The sequence below is a fragment of the Schistocerca serialis genome, chromosome 3 (genome assembly GCF_023864345.2).
Source record: "Schistocerca serialis cubense isolate TAMUIC-IGC-003099 chromosome 3, iqSchSeri2.2, whole genome shotgun sequence".
Taxonomy (NCBI): Eukaryota; Metazoa; Arthropoda; class Insecta; order Orthoptera; family Acrididae; genus Schistocerca; species Schistocerca serialis.
This window is the reverse complement of record NC_064640.1, coordinates 479,065,286-479,083,662: the sequence shown is the minus strand read 5'-3', so window position 1 is coordinate 479,083,662 and position 18,377 is coordinate 479,065,286. Positions and strand designations below refer to the sequence as shown.

At 40.1% G+C, this 18,377-nt stretch overlaps 1 protein-coding gene across 1 annotated transcript in view; it reads left to right on the top strand.

Annotated features, from left to right (window-relative positions):
- LOC126470939 (uncharacterized) overlaps window positions 1–18,377 on the top strand; it is a 150,185-nt gene that overhangs the window by 62,225 nt on the left and 69,583 nt on the right. Inside the window, exons 3-4 of the mRNA XM_050098990.1 lie at window positions 13,476–13,621; window positions 14,022–14,235. Coding sequence (XP_049954947.1) covers window positions 13,476–13,621; window positions 14,022–14,235 — 360 coding nt within the window. The remainder of the gene's footprint in view (window positions 1–13,475; window positions 13,622–14,021; window positions 14,236–18,377) is intronic.

Sequence of the window (18,377 nt, the reverse complement as noted above, 5' to 3'; positions counted from 1 at the left end):
TCTGTAAAAGTTGTAAAAAACCTTTCTCTCACTTTATTGTACCCCATTACCTTCAGAATTTCAAAGAGTGCATTCTAATCGACACTGTCAGAAGCTTTATCTAAATCAACAAATGATCTAAACGTACGATTTCCTTTGTTGTTGTTGTTGTTGTGGTCTTCAGTCCAAAGACTGGTTTGCTGCAGCTCTCCATGCTAATCTTTCGTGTACAAGCCTTTTCATCTCCGAGTAACTACTGCAGCCTACATCCTTCTGAATTTACTTACTTGGTTCGTCTCTTGATCTCCCTCTACAATTTTTACACCCCACGCATCCCTCTAATACTAAACTGGTAGTTCTTTGATGTCTCAGAATGTGTCCTACCAACCCATCCCTTCTTTTAGTCAATTCTATTCTTCTCTCCAATTCTATTCTGCACCTCCTCGTTAGTTACGTGATCTACCCATTTAATCTTCAGCATTCTTCTGTAGCAAGACATTTTAAAAGCTTCTATTCTCTTCTTGTCTAATTTTTTTTATCGTCCATGTTTCACTACCATAAATGTCTACGCTCAGTACAAAACGCCACCTGACACTTAAATCTATACTCGATGTTGACAAATTTCTCTTCTTCAGAAATACTTTTCTTGCCATTGCCAGTCTACATTTTATATCCTCTCTGCTCCGATCATCACAAATTGTTTTGCCGACCAAATATCAGTACTCCTATCTACTACTGTAAGGGTCTTATTTCCTAATCTAATTCACTCCGCATCAAGTGATTTAATTCGGCTACATTTGATTACCCTCTTTTCCCTTTTGTTGATGTTCATCTTATATCCTCCTTTCAAGACACTGTAGATTCCATTCAACTGCTCTTCAAAGTCCTTTTCTGTCTCTGACAGAATTACAATGTCATCAGCAAACCTCAAAGTTGTTATATCTTCTCCTTGGACTTTAATTCCTACTCCATACTTTTCTTTTGTTCCGTTTACTGCTTGACCAATATGCAGATTGAATAACAGCGGGATAGGTTACAACCCTGTCTCACTCCCTTCTCAATCACTGTCTCCCTCTCATGCCCCTCGACTCTTAACTGTCATCTGATTTCTACACAAATTGTAAACAGCGTTTCTCTCCCTGTATTGTACCCCTGCCACCTTTAGAATCTGAAAGAGAATATTCCAGTCAACATTGTAAAAAGCTTTCTCTACGTCTGAAACTGCTATAAACGCAGGTTTGGCTTTCCATTACCTATCTCCTACGCTACGGCCGCAGGTTCGAATCCTGCCTCGGGCGTGGATGTGTGTGATGTCCTTAGGTTAGTTAGGTTTAAGTAGTTCTAAGTTCTAGTGGACTGATGACCTGAGATGTTAAGTCCCATAGTGCTCCGAGCAATTTGACCAATTTTTTGAACCTATCTTCTATGAGAAGTCGTAGGGTCAGTATTGCCTCGTTTGTTCCTACATTTCTCCGAAATCCAAACTGATCTTCCCGGAAGTCGGCTTCTACCAGCTTTTCCATTCTTCTGAAAAGAATCCGAATTAGCAGTTTGCAACCATGACTTATTAAACTCATAGTTCGAAACTTTCACACCTGTCAGCAACTGCTCTCTTTGTAATTGTAATTATTACATTCTTCTTGAAGTCCGAGGGTATTTCGCCTCTCTCATACATTTTGCACACCAGAAAGGAGGTTCTTGGTCATGACTGGCTCTCCCAAGGATATCAGTAGTCCTGACGTAATGCTGTCTACATCCGGGGGCTTGTTTCGACGTAGGTCTTTCAGTTCTCTACCAAATCCTTCACGCGGTATCTTATGTCCCGTCTCATCTTCATCTACGTTCTTTTCCATTTCCATAATATTGCCCTCAAGTATTTTTCTTTTATGTAGGCGCTCTATATACTACTTCCACATTTCTGCTTTCTCTTGTTTACTTAGAAATGGTTTCCCATCTGAGCCCTTGATGTTCATACAGGTAGATTGTTTCCTCCAAACATCTCTTTAACGTTCCTGTATGCAGCTTCTGTCTTTCCCATAGTGAGATACGCTTCTAAATCCTTACATTTGTCCTCTAGCCATTCCTACTTAGCCGTTTTGCACTTCCTGTCAAACCCAGTTTTTAGGCGTATGTATATCCTTTCGTCCGCTTCATTTACTAAATTTTTATATTTTCTCCTTTGATCAGTTAAATTCAGTATCTCTTTTGTTACCCAAGGATTTCTACTAGCCCTTGTCTTTTTATCTACTTGATCCTCTGCTACCTCTACTATTTCATCTCTCAAAGCTACCCATTCTACTTCTACTGTATCCCTCTACCCTGTTCTTGTCAATCGTTCCCCAATGCTCCCTCTGAAACTCTCTACAATCGCTGGTTCTTTCAGTTTATTCAGATCCCATCTTCTTAATTTCCTACCCTTTTCCAGTTTATTCAGTTTTAATTTACGGTTCATAACCAATAAATTGTGGTCAGAGTCCACATCTGCGCCTGGAAACGTCTTACAATTTAAAATCTGCTTCCTAAATTTCTGTCTTACCATTATATTATCAATCTGAAACCTTCCGGTGGCTCCAGGTCTCTTCCATGTGTACTCCCTGCTTTCATGATTCTTAAACCAAATGTTAGCTATGATTAAATTATGCTCTTTGCAAAGTTCTACCAGGCGGATCCATGTTTGATTCCTTTCCCCCAGTCCATATTCACTTACTACTTTTCCTTCTCTTCGGATTCCAGTGCGCCAGGACCATTAAATTTTCGTCTCCCTTAACTATCTGAATAATTTCTTTTATCTCATCATACACATTTTCAGTCTCTTCATCTGCAAAGATAGTTGGCATATAAACTTATACTACTGTGGTGAGTGTGGGCTTCGTGTCTATCTTGGCTATAATAATGTGTTCACTGTGCTATTCATAGTAGTTTATCGGCATTCCTATTTTTTAATTCATTATTAAACCTACTCCTTCATTACCTGATGACCTGTCCCTCCTGCCACCGAACTTCGCTAACACCCATTATATCTAACTTTCATCAATCCGTCTCCCTTTTTAAATTTTCTAATCTACCTGCCCGATTAAGGGACCTGACGTTCCACGCCCCGATCCGTAGAACGCAAGTTTAGTTTCTCCTGACAGCGACATACTCCTAAGTAGTCCTCGTCCGGAGATCCGAATGAGGATTATTTTACCTCCGGAATATTTTACCCAAGAGAACGCCATCATCATTTAACCATAAAGTAGACCTGCGTGCCCTAGGAAAAAATTACGGCTGTAGTTTCCCTTAGCTTTCAGCCGTTCGCAGTACCAGCACAGCCGAGCCGTTATGGTTGATATTACAGGGTCAGATTAGTCAGTTGCCCCTGCAACTACTGAAAAAGCTGCTGTACCTCTTCAGGAGCCACACGTTTTACTGGCCTCTCATCAAATACCTCTCCGATGTGGTTGAAACTACGGTACGGCCGACGCACAGAAGCCTCCCCACCGACGCCAAGGACCATGGTTCTTATTAAGCTATTATTCACATTTGGCCCAATATTGTCAATGATTTCATATCTCGGACGTCCCAGACAGAAAGTTTCAGTTTCACCATAACGTCTCCTGATTACTGTTAGCCTGTGGTTCTTCAACAACTGATAAAGACAATGAGTGTGATAAATTTTTCAGACCTAATGTTAAAATTTTTGCTATTTTAATCTCAAGTTCTACTACGCTCCTACGTATTGCAAACTGCCTGGTTTTCTATCATTAACTCAGTTAGAAAACGATTTATTGTATCATTAAAATTATAACTACCCCGTTGCCAATTACTGCACTATTTATTCTAGTCTCTCGTCTCCTTAATTCGTTTCGACACATTCACTGCACAACTATGCGCGTAAGATGACCGAACTTTCATGTCATTTGGACGTGAAAGTAGCATTTCTTCAAATTTTATTGACACATCATTACTGCCGTGACTAGAATAACGTTATTGCTTCACATACCTGACGAAGCTAATTTGGCATAAAATTTCCTTATCAAATGTCGGAAAAGAGCAGTAAATTTCTATATTTACCTGCTCGTAAAAGTATGAGAACTTGTATTAGGTAGACGGACGTAGTATTGTGTAGCACCACTTTCGCCCTCGTCAACGTGTTACGACCTAGTCTTCAGAGGATACCAGAAGTTTTGTGGAATAACTGTTACACATAACCTTATTAAAGTTGAGCCCACCACTCACGGACATTGCGTGGAACTCATTCCTAGCCGCGCACTTCTCTCTCGGCAGCGTCCCAAGCGTGTTCACAAAGAATGAGGTCAACTGACTTTGGGGGCCACACAAGCAGTCTCCAGTCCACTTAGTTTTCACCACACACTTCTAATCCACTTCTAAAATGACCAGGAGATACATTATTTTGATAAATTTACAATCATCTGTGATGTATTGTAAGTGAACCAATACACAGTTTTCACCCCACAGGAATTTTCAAATCAGCACACACACCGCTGCGCAGTGAAAATTCGTTCTGAGAACATCCCTCAGGCTGTGGCTAGGCCATGTCTCCGCAACATCTTCTTTTCTAGAAATTCCAATCCCACGACATATGCAGGCGAGCTTCTGCGATACTTGGAAATTAGGAATTTGGTACTGGTGGAAGTTAAGCTGTGAGAGCGGATCGTGAGTCGTGGTTGGTAACTCAGTCGTTAGGGCACCTGGCCAAGAAAGGCTAGGGTCTAAAGTTATAGTCCCGTTTCGTTACACAAATTTTCATCTGCGGGGAAGTTTCATCTCAAAGTGCACTCTACTGCGGAGTGAAGATTCATTACTAACCCGTGAGTATGTCCCTACAATATATCTACGTCTATACTCCACAAGCCACATTACTGCGTGTACATTGTGCAACACTCTACTTCCCCACTTTCCTTTTTCAGTCGCGAGTGGGCAGTAGAAGGAACGATTGTCAGTAAGCCTCCGTGTGGGCTAGAACATCTATATTTTTATCTTCATGGTCTTCTGGCAATATGTACGTAGGAGGAAGCAATATATTGGCTAACTCTTCTAAAACGGACGCACTCAAAACTTAAACAGTAAACCACAGGATGATGCAGAACGTCTCTCTTGCAGTAACTGCCACTGGAGTTGGTAGATCATCACCGACACGTTTTCTTGCGTAGTAAATGAACCTGTAACAAAATGCATAGCTCTTCTTTGAATATTGGTTAATGTATCGTAAGCTAGTGACATTAAGTAAAATTTTTGCATGCATCGGCGAACATTGTGCTACACGATGGTGTAACATTGTGTGTCATCGGGAGCAGAGATCTTGGGGTAATCACCTAGTACGATCATGGTACAAGCCTCTATAAAAAGAATCCACAACCTCAAGATGTACTGTTTATCGATGGTGTGAAAGGTTGTTTTAATTGGAAAAGTCTGTGGAACGGCCGCTCCAGAGTTGTAGAAGGTTTACTCAGGCAAGCGGGGCTTCCTTCTGTGCGGATTCTTAAACATCTACATGTTGGCGGAAAACAAACGATCCTGCATACATTGCAAACACACCCATTGGTCCGTTGGACAAAAATAACACCCAAACAGTAAAATGATCTCACCTGACTAGCATATCGAAATTGTCAGCCAGTGGAAGGCAAAACACTGATACTAACACACCACTTTCTGCAGTGAATAACGTAAAAGTGTAGAAGGAACAGTTGAAAACTATTCACTTTAAGACAGACATAAAGCGTTGGAGAGAACTGTACTGACACTCCTATCCATCAAGCCGCTTCGCAACGATAAACCCCTGGACGAGACAGCAATGTCTTACCAAATAATATAACAGATAAATAGCACATAAATTGGAGAACATACCATCACATAAAATTACAGTAAAAGTGTTGTTAAATGCAGAGACATATTGAATATTGATACGAAAGAACTGTAACAAAATTGGGAAGTTGACAGCTTAACTGAAGTAAAAAGTATCGTATAGCGACTAAATAGTGAACTAGGAAAGGTAGCAGATTTTATTCTGACATTCTTTGTACGAAACTTACCCGATATAATTCCTGCAGGTTTCATCTGTTTTAACATTAGGTTCTATATGCCTAACTCTGTCCACTGTTTTAAGTCTCACAACTTTGGGCACATTACTACGATGTACAAAGAAAAAGATACGGTTCAGATAGTATGGTATATGGAGGAACTGGTGATGAAGAGGCCGAAGAAAGGAGGGGGAACGGGGGGGGGGGGGGGGGGGTCAGTACTATACCACTGCTGTATGCTATTTATTTAATTATTTTCAAATTGAAAATTTTTTGAAAGTGAGTTGAAAATAGATAAAAAATAGCATACAGCCATGGTTACAGTCCTGTACACCCTCCTCTCTCGTTTCTTCAGCTTGTTCATCACATTCAACAGTTTGTCCATAATACCATCATGTAACACAGTAGGCTCTGCCATTACTCACTTGTAAAAGATGTTCGGTTTATATATTCACATATTTTTGATGTTTGAATATAGTGTTATTTAAGATGTATTTGTTCAGAGTGTTATGACACAAATCGACTAAAGAAATGAAAATAGTGGTAATTCTGAGATAGATTGTGTATATCAGCTGTGCTGACAGTGTTTCACACACGGACTGTAGTTCAAGGAACTCAGTGATATTGCGGCAGGGAAAGAAGTGACTGCAGGAATAAAGTCTGTGTAGACGATGCTAGTCTTTGTGATATAGCATCCTTGACACTGCATTAACAATAAGTTTTACTATGGCTTGAAATCATGGAAGAGAAAGAGGTGTTGTCGCAGCGAATCGATTAGTATCGTTGCACGCCAGTCATTGCGGAATTACTTAGAAAATTCAGCTTATTTAAACGCTGAAGAGTAATATCTTGTGCACAGACATACGAAAGTAGTTGTTTTGTTAAAGAGAACTATCGTATAATAAGTATTTATTCAATGGTGAAAAATTTTATTTTAAAAACTTTCGAAATTTGTGCTTGAAGTTTACATTCGCCTCTGCGGCTTTATGAGTATTAGTCCGAGCCTCCAGACGCTCCGGTTCCGTCTCAATAGGCCACTTAATCATAGGAATTTTAATTTACTAATATTTTCTCCCCCGGAAACTGAGACGACTAAATTAATACATTTCAGAGTTTGCTACGAGTGTAGATGGCTGCGCATGTATAACGTGAGAAATGAACTTAAATAAGCTTTTCAGGAAAGCGACGTGCAAGAGCAGCGGTGCGGAGTGCGAAGGCTACAGCTTCGTATCAAGACCATTCGATCATTAGGACTCGAACCTACAGCAAGCAAGTAAACGTATTCAAAATAGGCATAGCTGGACTGTCCTGTAAGCTTCGATCCATATAAAGGCACTCTAAATTAATAGGAAATTCATCTTCGTGAACCAAATTAACGTTTAACTTAAGGTTTAAGTAACATCTATTCGAAGTTCAACATTTCAAGTTTAATATTAATGGAAGAAAATCACAATTTAAATAACTCCGTCTGTATTTTTCTGTCACCATATAGAAAGATTCTCTTTGGGTATTAAATTATTCTTCTGGTCTGTTCGCACAGCTATGAACTCTCACTAAAGTTACCTGACGAAGGCCTACGAAGCCAAAAGCCGGTTCGTAACGAACTACTAAGTTAATAATATCGTGGAACATTAATAGTATTCACGTTTTTAATAAAGAATAATAAATCCTCTTGGCACGTAGAAAAATAAAGATAAATGTTTCTGATAAAATAGCGTGAACTACTTCCCCAAGAACCTAGCAGAATACGAAAAACTGAAAACCTGCAAGACCTGTCGCAAAGCCGTCAGATAACTCTGACGAATCAGATGACGACGAAACGTACAATACCATGGGTACCTCCCGCATTTTGGTTGGAGGTTTTAGTGTGTTGCAGAGTTGCTGCCTCAAACTTATTAAGTCCAGCTCTCACCCAGGAAAACTTCTCTGCTGTAATATTTTATATCATTCCACTGTATGTATGTATGTGTGTGTGTGTGTGTGTGTGTGTGTGTGTGTGTGTGTGTGTCTGTGTCTGTGTGTGTGTGCGCGCGCGTGTGCGTGCTCGCGCTTGAATAGTTCTCAGAGATTGTCATATTGTAAGACTTGTTAAAGTTATACTGTCTTACCATTTTTAATCGCACATATATAGATTTTAGTACATGTGCTAAAGACCTGGGTGTCAAACGTCCAAACCAATGTGCGATCCTAATCAGTGACAACAGAAATATGTGAGACCCATGTTTGAATCCATGTGAATATCTCCCGCACAAGAATATCTCCATCACCTGCCTGAATGGAGCCTAGTTAGCTATTGGGATGTCTCACCTATAGTAATTTTCTACAAAAGCGACCTGCACTTCGCTTGTACGAATGTGTACGCCGACTTATCAATCCAGGCGACCTCTTCCCATGCTTCCATCGTTCAATGTCGCGTTTCCCACTCCAATGCCACGACGTGTACGGAGGCGTATATGAGCACAGGTGCGCGTGAAAGGCGGTGACTTTTATACGGAATCGAATCGTTGCTGTCCTAGTAAACATTGACAGGGCTGTATGTGACATTTCCAGTGACCACAAGACGTGGGAAGTGCAGCGTCCTATCGTCAGACTACCACGATTTGGCTGCGATAAAATACGTTGTCGTCGGGCATTTTGCCCATTCCACGCTCGTCTGTCACATTGACGCCTAGTACAAGTTCTGACAGTATCAGGTCTTCATCCTTACCGCGGGAGCTACATCTTCCCCATTTCATCATGTCTGTTGAAGGCCTTATGTTTCCATTTCAAAATTCTCCTAGTGACACGCTGCCTTCAGTTTTAATTATTTAGCAAGATCAGTTCAGTGGAATCTTAAGGTAAGTTCTGTAGATAGGCCGCGGTCTGTTCCTGAATATTTCATTACAGCTGAGTGATCCGTCTCTATTGCATTTTTCATCTAAAATCCTTAATCTGTCTGCCTGTAAATATCGCCCCGTAGTACTTCACATGGGATGGGTTTGTAGCTTATTTCAGACGAGTTCTGCTGCTGCAGTTCGGGGTTTTAAAGATTGATTTTAATTTTCGACATGGTCGAATGTGCGACTAAATTTCCTGTAGAGGTTACTGGTTTGTCGTTGATGTGAGTTGTTGTTTGGAAATTTGTTATAAGTTATTATGAGACCAAATTGCTGATGTCATCGGTCCCTAGGCTTACACACTACTTAATCTAACTTAAACTAACCTGCGCCAAAGACAACACACACACACACCCATAGTTGCTGTTCGTTTGAAATCACTATATTTACAATATCATTATGCGGGTCTCGGAATACACGCCGGATGATTACTTTTGTGAAATTCTCACCTCAAAAGACAATATTTTTCAGTTATAATTGATTTTTTACCACAAACAGAAATTATTTAAATACTTGTCAGCCTCGGAGTGAATAAGTGTTTCTTTCGATATTCAGTATTCTTCATTTATCTTTTTTTCCAAATAACACGTGCCGTTCCTGTCGTGATGATACTTGAACACATGTAAGCCACGCATCTATACGTACCATTATTGGATTAAAAACGTTTCCCAGTCAAAAGCTTCTTTAGATGTGGATGTAGATGATAGTCTGAGGGTGTCAACTTCTTTGAACAAATAAGATATTACAGCGATCTGTAATTCAGATTTCAGCGTTTTTCATTTCCAAACCGTTGTTGTGCGAAGCTGCACTGTCCAGATGAAGTGTATTTTTTTTTCACAATTCACAGTTAAAGGTCACAAATGCTTTCAATAACTACGCAACATGTACCAACACGATACGACATCCCTGATATCTGTACCAGCTCTCTGTCAGGACGAAAAATTTCCTCCCAACCTTCGTCCACTTTTAGGCTACTTATTTTCTTCACTACACAGGTATGGATTTTCTGGTTTGTGAGCTTTTATCAGCGTTTACTAGCCGCTGTTCTCTCAGTTTTCGTGCTTTCCATAACTTCTGTTGCGAGTGCCACTGCAGTTCGTGTATTGGCAATGCACTTGACACGTGGCGCTGCGGCGAGGGTATTCGTCCTTTTGCAGGGTGTGTTGACGTGAACAGCACAGTAGCCGCAGCTTGAGTCGCATTCATCCAGCCATGGCTTGTATCACAGTGAGCTTTCGTCTCACGCAATGGTTTAGTAAATCGTGTCCGTTTTATTTAAAATCTACTTAGCGACAACGTAAATTATACAGAGTGAATGATAAATCCATCGACAAGCTTTTAAAATTGTCAGGATAGACCAAAACAAGAACAGAAGTTTAGTAAAAATGTGTTATAAAATTGACGCTTAAAGAGCTATGAGCGCTTGTACATCTTCGCTATTGTGAAACACATCCCTTCTACTGATCAAGTTCTCATAGCTCCGTAATGTATGCATTTTAGAGCCCATTTTTACTCAACATTTTCTTCTTGTTTTGATCCATAGTACCTCCTCTCAAAAGATGGAAACCAAAGAGACTGTGTTTCACAGTATCGAAGAATCGGAGATGATGAAGTGTTTATAACGCTTAAGGTATGCTTGTTAGAGCCCATGTTTACTGGACGTTTCTTTCTTGTTTTGATCCAAACTAATATCTCTGAAAGTTTTTCATTGGAGTTCCGGTTCACCCTACAAATTATGAATTTACCAGCAATAATATCGTTAAACCTATATCTTCCGATTAGCTGAAGTACCAAATCTGTTAGTAAAATATTCAATCTGTTCATGTTTGGTTTCAAACTACCGCAACAGATCCTATGTAACGTTTGTTGGGAAGTATAATAAAATACTTAACATCATATGTAAGTATGGTATGCATTCCGTGGTTTAATCTTAATCTAGCTGAAAGCTGTAAAGTGCAGTCTTCCATTTTTATGCTGCCTAAACAAATTTTGAGGCATTATTCCGAAAAGGGAATGCAAATCAAAGCTTAAGTTAAATTATGCTCAGGATAACACAAATGTTACGTTTTACAGTGTTCTTGTGTCACTTAAACAACTGACAAATCTTAGCAAAGTTTTACAAACACTTGCTATAGGTGGCGCATTGCATTTTCTAACTTTTGAGGAAAAACTCGCAGCTGATGTCGTATATATGATCACCGATGTATTCATTGCAATTAAAGTCAATTTGCTAACAGCTGAATTGCTCTTTTTTATGTTAATGTCAAACATGTATGGCAGGCTTCAGAACAATATCGTCTAATCTTCAAGTACGGGGACCGTGCAAGGGATAAGTCCCTGCAGGCGCACTGCCCTCTGTGCCCTCGGTGGCTCAGATGAATAGAGCGTCTGCCATGTAAGCAGGAGATCCAGGGTTCGCGTCTCGGTCGGGGCACACATTTTCAATATGTCCCCAATGAAGTACATCAATGCCTGTTTGCAGCTAGGGTGTCCATTTAATTATCATTTCATTTCTAGTAAAGCTGCATGGTCATCTACGGTAACTGTTCTTCCGGGAAAAGATACTACCGTCACATATAAAAAATTTGATTCGTAATGGTTGTAACAGAGCTAGGTTTGAATGCGAAATTATAGAACGAGATACATTGATAAGTGAAGCAATATCTGATACTGTGTGGCCGTTTTTTATGCTTCATGTCATGTTGTCATGCATCATTGAGGACAGAGCAACGAAATTTCCACCCTCTAGATGACAACGTTGGACAGGTATTTCGCGGTCGCTACTACTACTGCCACTACTTCAACTAATACTAGCAAAATTCCTGCCATGCTGTCAACAAAACACCTCTAATGTGACATCAGCAATTAATAAAGCAGATATCAGATGCGTGTACAACAGAACTTTGACGCATTTATTATCTTTCGATAAGTACGTGAATAGAAATCCACAGAAATGATTATGTTAAGAGCACATTTCCTGGACTTTAATCAGTCGTGGTCCACAGCGGCCGTGATTAATTACGTGCGTGAGGAGTCTTCCTCCAGATGGACTGGTCTCACTGATAATCCTTGATGGGTCATCGGATGATATTCTCAACTGAAGGAGCAAGTTTAGAATTCAAGTTCTTGTGTATATCGAGATTGTTAAAGACAGAGCACAATGGCAGTTAGACGAGTGTGCGAGAATAAACTGACAGTGGACTTGCTGAACTGATCATTCCAGAAAACCTTATGCTGGCAAGCGAGCATTTATTGTGCAAAGTAATCTTTCTTTAGATCTATACACTTCGTACATAGATTTTACAGTGAATGTATTTCATATTGGAAATGCGAGCCTGATCGGAACAATACTGATCTAGAGCTACATGGTCATCTGCGGTAAATGTTCTACCGGGAACAGATACTACCGTCGCATATAGTTAAAATATAGCTTCCCAGCCATTGACCTTCTTGTGCGAATGCACACACTATGCCTGAACTCTTACGGGACTTGGTAGATTAATCAGCCACGAGTAATGAGTATGATTGGCATACTTTCTACTGGGCCTAAAACTATTGTTGGTCACTAATTACTTTAGATGTTCGAGTAAGTGGAAGTCAGCATGTTTCGGATGGAGTGAATAGGGAATATTCTAACAATTTATGTTTTAAACTGAATTCTTTGATTTTCATAAAGCCTTCCTTAAAAAGAGCATTATCCACTTTTTTTTTCAATACAGACCTCTTGCCGCGTACATATGCATCCTCTTAGACTGTACTTGCATAGAATTTCCCATATAGTCTTCCACTCTTTGCAAAGTAATTAATAGCAAAAATACGAACTTTAATATTTTAGATACATAGGACTCCAACCCGCTGCATTGATTACAGTTTTGTTTCGGGCGTGAAGCGGTGGGGCGAAACTGGTGCACCAAATAAAGTTATTACTTTCAAAACAGTTCTGATAAAGTCTCCACCCACACTCCACAAACCTTTCCCGTAATTACTGACTAAAGAACACTACATCGTATTCTTTCTTCTCATACATGTATGGCAACAGCTACTTTAAACATTTTAAGCGCTAATGTTTACATTTGTAAGTGCAGTTTCCGGATGTCCTTCACGTGGGACACCTTCAAGATATGTAGGGTAACATTTAGATGCAGCCCCATTTCTTAAATGGTAAAAATGAATACTTCTTATGAACATTCACCAATATTTCATGAATTCCCTTTGACTTCTTAACTTAAAAAATAGCTAATTTTTTGAAGCTATCTTTTTTCCACTTTAAACTTGAAAGAAACACGCACAACACGAGTGCTTTAAATGCCATATAAATAACAGTATTCCGAAGATCTTGTTGACACCTGCTTCACTGTGCAGCAGCTGAGTGGAATAGAATTACTGTAAATCTTAGATAAATTATGCTTTTGGTGATATAAAGTGAAGTAAGTGTGTCAGTAAAATATGTTGCTATTTATTTAGAAAATTTTCTGTGAAAACAAGCTTCTAGCAAATTCATTTTTAGTGTTGATCATTTATCCGTCCTATGTAACATCATCTTCAATTTTTTTTCTTTCTTGAATGTTGATAATGTATCTTGGGTTTCATGTTGTTTCAGTTCGAGATAACTGCAACTGTGAGTAAGGCGTTGGACGTGGTCAATGAGTCTCCGAGATCTTCTGGAGGTTGTATGGCTCTTCCAATCGTTAGTAGAAGTGAAAGTCCTCTATCAGGATCGTCTCATCCGGGCAGAGCCATGTCTAGGTAATACCCACTATAATTTACCTGTGAAATTAGTTGCCGTTTAAGTAGTTGTAGTTTAGTATTTTCATATTAAATACATAAATATAAAAATAACATGAGCTTTTACAAGAATTTTGATCAGAATCACAGTCTAAATAAACTGACGTACTTTAGCACTCTTTGCGGTTTAATCTTGTATTTTGTGATAGGTATTTCTATTAAAATCGGCAGTCAAGTATTACTTCTTAAAAATTATTTCTCGTATATATGTTTGTAAAATTTACAGGCAAAATTTTTAATTCACTTCTACTTTTGCTACAGCAACGGGAAATCTCAGCTTTATTTGAGAAAACTTTGCAAATCTTTTCTTCCAATTAAATCGCGCTGAATATTAAAATTGTTTTCTGCGGAATAATTTCAGAAATTCCTCTTCGTCTTTTGGAGAGGGTCTAGACTCGGAAGCAGCAGGGGATCACGGATATGAGGAAACACTTTCTGTAGAGTCGAGAACTGAACGGACAGAACTGGAATCTAGGCTTCACTACTGGAACAGAGAGCACAACGTATGTGCGAGAGAATACGAAGAAGAAACGGACGAGAGTTCTCGTTGTCCCGATTTTGGCAGCAGGGAAGAGGTAAATGATTTTGGTTCTTCATTTCTCAATTTTGAAAAATAGTTATCGAACTGTAAGGATGATGACGGGACTAGAAGTTAAATACACAGGTAATCTACCGATTGTTATTATCCTAAATGTATTCCGTGACATCTCACTGTTTCTAGATATCTTTCGATTTACGAATCCCTCTAGAGCTCCCAGAAATCGTGATACAATAATTAAGTAGCTTAACTTTTCCAGAATGAGATTTTCACTCTGCAGCGGAGTGTGCGCTGATATGAAACTTCCTGGCAGATTAAAACTGTGTGCCCGACCGAGACTCGAAATCGGAACCTTTGCCTTTCGTGGGTAAGTGCTCTACCAACTGAGCTACCGAAGCACGACTCACGGCCGGTACTCACAGCTTTACTTCTGCCAGTATCTCGTCTCCTACCTTCCTAACTTTACAGAAGCTCTCCTGCCAGGAAGTTTCATATCAGCGCACACTCCGCTGCAGAGTGAAAATCTCATTCTGGAAACTTCCCCCAGGCTGTGGCTAAGCCATGTCGCCGCAATATCCTTTCTTTCAGGAGTGCTAGTTCTGCAAGGTTCGCAGGAGAGCTTCTGTAAAGTTTGGAAGGTAGGAGACGAGGTACTGGCAGAAGTAAAGCTGTGAGTACCGGGCGAGAGTCGTGCTTCGGTAGCTCAGTTGGTAGAGCACTTACCCACGAAAGGCAAAGGTTCCGATTTCGAGTCTCGGTCGGGCACACAGTTTTAATCTGCCAGGAAGTTTCAGCTTAACTTTTGATATCAGAGGCCTCTAAATCGTTATGATATTGAGTTAGCCGTTTAGAATGCCAAAGCTAAATAGTCAATTCACTATATATACTGGGTGATCAAAAAGATAGTATAAATTTGAAAACTTAATAAATCACGGAATAATGTAGATAGAGATGTACAAATTGACACTCATGCTTGGAATGACACGGGGCTTTATTAGAACCAAAAAAATACGAAAGTTCAAAAAATCTCCGACAGATGGCGCTTCATCCGATCAGAATAGCAATAATTGGCATAACGAAGTAAGACAAAGCAAAGACGATGTTCTTTACAGGAAATGCTCAATGTGTCCACCATCATTCCTCAACAATAGCTGTAGTCGAGGAATAATGTTGTGAACAGCACTGTAAAGCATGTCCGGAGTTATGGTGAGGCATTGGCGTGGGATGTTGTCTTTCAGCATCCCTAGAGATGTCGTTCGATCACGATACACTTGCTACTTCAGGTAACCAATAATCGCTCGGACTGAGGTCTGGGGACCTGGGAGGCCAAGCATGACGAAAGTGGCGGCTGAGCACTCGATCATCACCAATCGACGCGCGCAAGAGATCTTTCACGCGTCTAGCAATATGGAATGGAGCGCCATCCTGCATAAACATCGTACGTTCCAGCAGGTGTTTATCAGCCAGGCTGGGGATAATGCGATTCTGTAACATATGGGCGTACCTCTCACCCGTCACGGTAGCAGTTACAAAATCAGAATCACCCATTTGCTCGAAGAAAAAAGGCCCGATTATGGTAGATATGGTAAATCCAACCCATACCTTGAGTTTCTCGTCGTGCAACGGAGTTTCCTAAATTCTGCAGTTGTGGGCGTTGACAGACCCTCGGAGCGTGAAATAAGCTTCGTCGGTCCACAACACGTTACTCAACCAATCGTCATCTTCCGCCATCTTTTGAAACGCCCACACCGCAAATGCCCTCCGCTTCACTAAATCGCCAGGTAAGAGTTCATCAAGCCGATGGATTTTGTACGGATAGCATCGGAGGGTACGCCTAAGTGCCAACCAAGCAGTAGTGTATGGAATGCCGGTGCGACGTGCGACTGCACTAGCGCTGACTTCCCTGTACATAGACGAACTCGCTACAGTCTCCATTTCTTCCTGAACTGTCTCAGCAGCATTACGCCTTGTGCTCGGTCGGCCACTAAGGGGTCCATCGTCTAAACAACCCGCGGCTTCGAACTTCGAAATCATTCTCGTCACAGTTGCATTTGTCAGCGGACCTTTATCCGTTCGAATCCCCATCCTGTGGCGATAGGATCGTAACGCTGAACTAGCACATTCCCCATTCTGATAATACAGCTTTACTAAAAGCGCCTTTTCAGGTAACGTCAACATGCTGCGACTGCTGGCGCCTCTGATTATCTCTCCAATTATTACACGAATGTCATGCGCAGTCACTGACGTTTTGCTCTCCAGCGCCATCTGTCGGACATTTTGTGAACTTTGTGAACTTTGTTTTTTTTTTCCTAATAAAACCCCATGTCATTCAAAGCGTGTGTGTCAATTTTTAACTATCTATCTACATTATTCCGTGGTTTATTAAGTTTTCGAATTTATACTGACTTTTTGATCACCCGGTACTTGACCAGTAACACGACACATGGTGGATGCATTTTCTAAACACTTGATCCTACGGTGATGACCTAATTAAATTAGGACACTCCTAGCTGAGTATATATATTAAAAGTATGTAACCCCGTTCATAAGAACCCGTCCTTCATGTATATACGTTTAGTGAAACTTCTCAGCGTTGCTGGATGGGAGGAACAGATTACGTCTTATCACATGTATTTATCCTCTGTTTTCTTATTCTTTAGTCTCTAATAACAACACAGGCATAGCAATAAAGTTACCAGAAACACATTTTATCATATTTTAAGTAGAAATCACTAGAATGCAAGCGTAAGGAGGTTATTCCCAGTAAGAACAAGTCTTCTGCTGTTCAAACTGGACTCTGCCGTGTTCTGAGCTAGCCTGTAAGTAATTTTCATTTGTTAATGCAACACCAAAAGAGTAACTTAATAATAATAATAAAAATTAATTATATTAATATTAATAATAAGAAGAATAATATCCGTCATAGCGTACTAAATTCAAATTCCATATTACCCTAATTTACAAATCTGAAGAAAAGTTCTGTCCAACAAATAAAACTAGTCGAACCTTGTAGCTTTTTGGCTTCTGTAATGAATAATGTCTTCAATTTTATTGTATAACTTAAGTTTTGTGATAACCCGCACGACACATGAAAGCTACAGAAAATTACATTCCACATAGAACCTTTGGATATTCTCCTCCACTTTGGATCTGGAACGACCCTTATCAGATATATAATTTCTACTTGTCGTCCATCGATAGCATATTTTCGTGTCAGAGGGGCACTGGTGCTTCCCATGCATCTCTCCTAATAGAGATCATTTTGTGGTATAAATTCTCGTCACCCACCAATTTTCATATATATGGCCATTGGATAATAGTCTCCACGACCTTCGCAATTAATTTTTGATGTGTATAATTCCAGTATCGCTTTTATGAATGCCCTTGATAAAAATTTTCATAGCCCAAATTTAGTAAGTAGAGATGTTATAGAAATATTGTTAACCATAGTAAGTGGTCTGTGTAATGTATCACATTTCTGTAGTGGAATTCGTGTTCTTTGTCCTGACGATTGGTTCTACAAGCAATACATTCCCTTCCTATGCTACGATATTCATAAAGAAAGTACTAATATTCTGTGATTATAAATAGGCGAGAGGTCAGTGCGTCTAACTTTAATGTGGAGGACCTGGTGTATCCTGGTACTGCCAGGGATGGTGGGAGGACTGTAACGGTGTGCACTCAAGTTCATGATGCCAGCTGAGAAGCTACTTGAATAAGAAGTAGCTGCCTCAGGGTCTGAAATGTCAACATGGAATGGGAGAGCGGTTTGCTGATACATTGCCTCCCAACGCTAGGTCGGCAGAGAATCGCACGGCAGTCGCTTGAAATCGCGTCCTCATGGCCTGATCGCGTAGTTAAATTCCTTTCTGAGTTCAAAATTAAACATAAGTGTGGTGACTTTCAGGTCCTCGCGTTGGCTGGGGCAGACCCCTTCAATTACAACATAACACTACAGAAAATTTAGGCCGCATGTTGTTATGTACTCCCCTGAACGATATATACGGAAGAGCTCCCCACATTAAAATAATTTTTTCTGCTGTCTTCAGCCAATTGATGCATTTTTTCTTCATTAAAAAAAACTGCATGACGTTGAAAGCAAGTTCAATGAGATGTACTGCGAAATCAGTATAACAATTCCCACCTTATTCAACGGGGTATTACATGAGATTCATATTA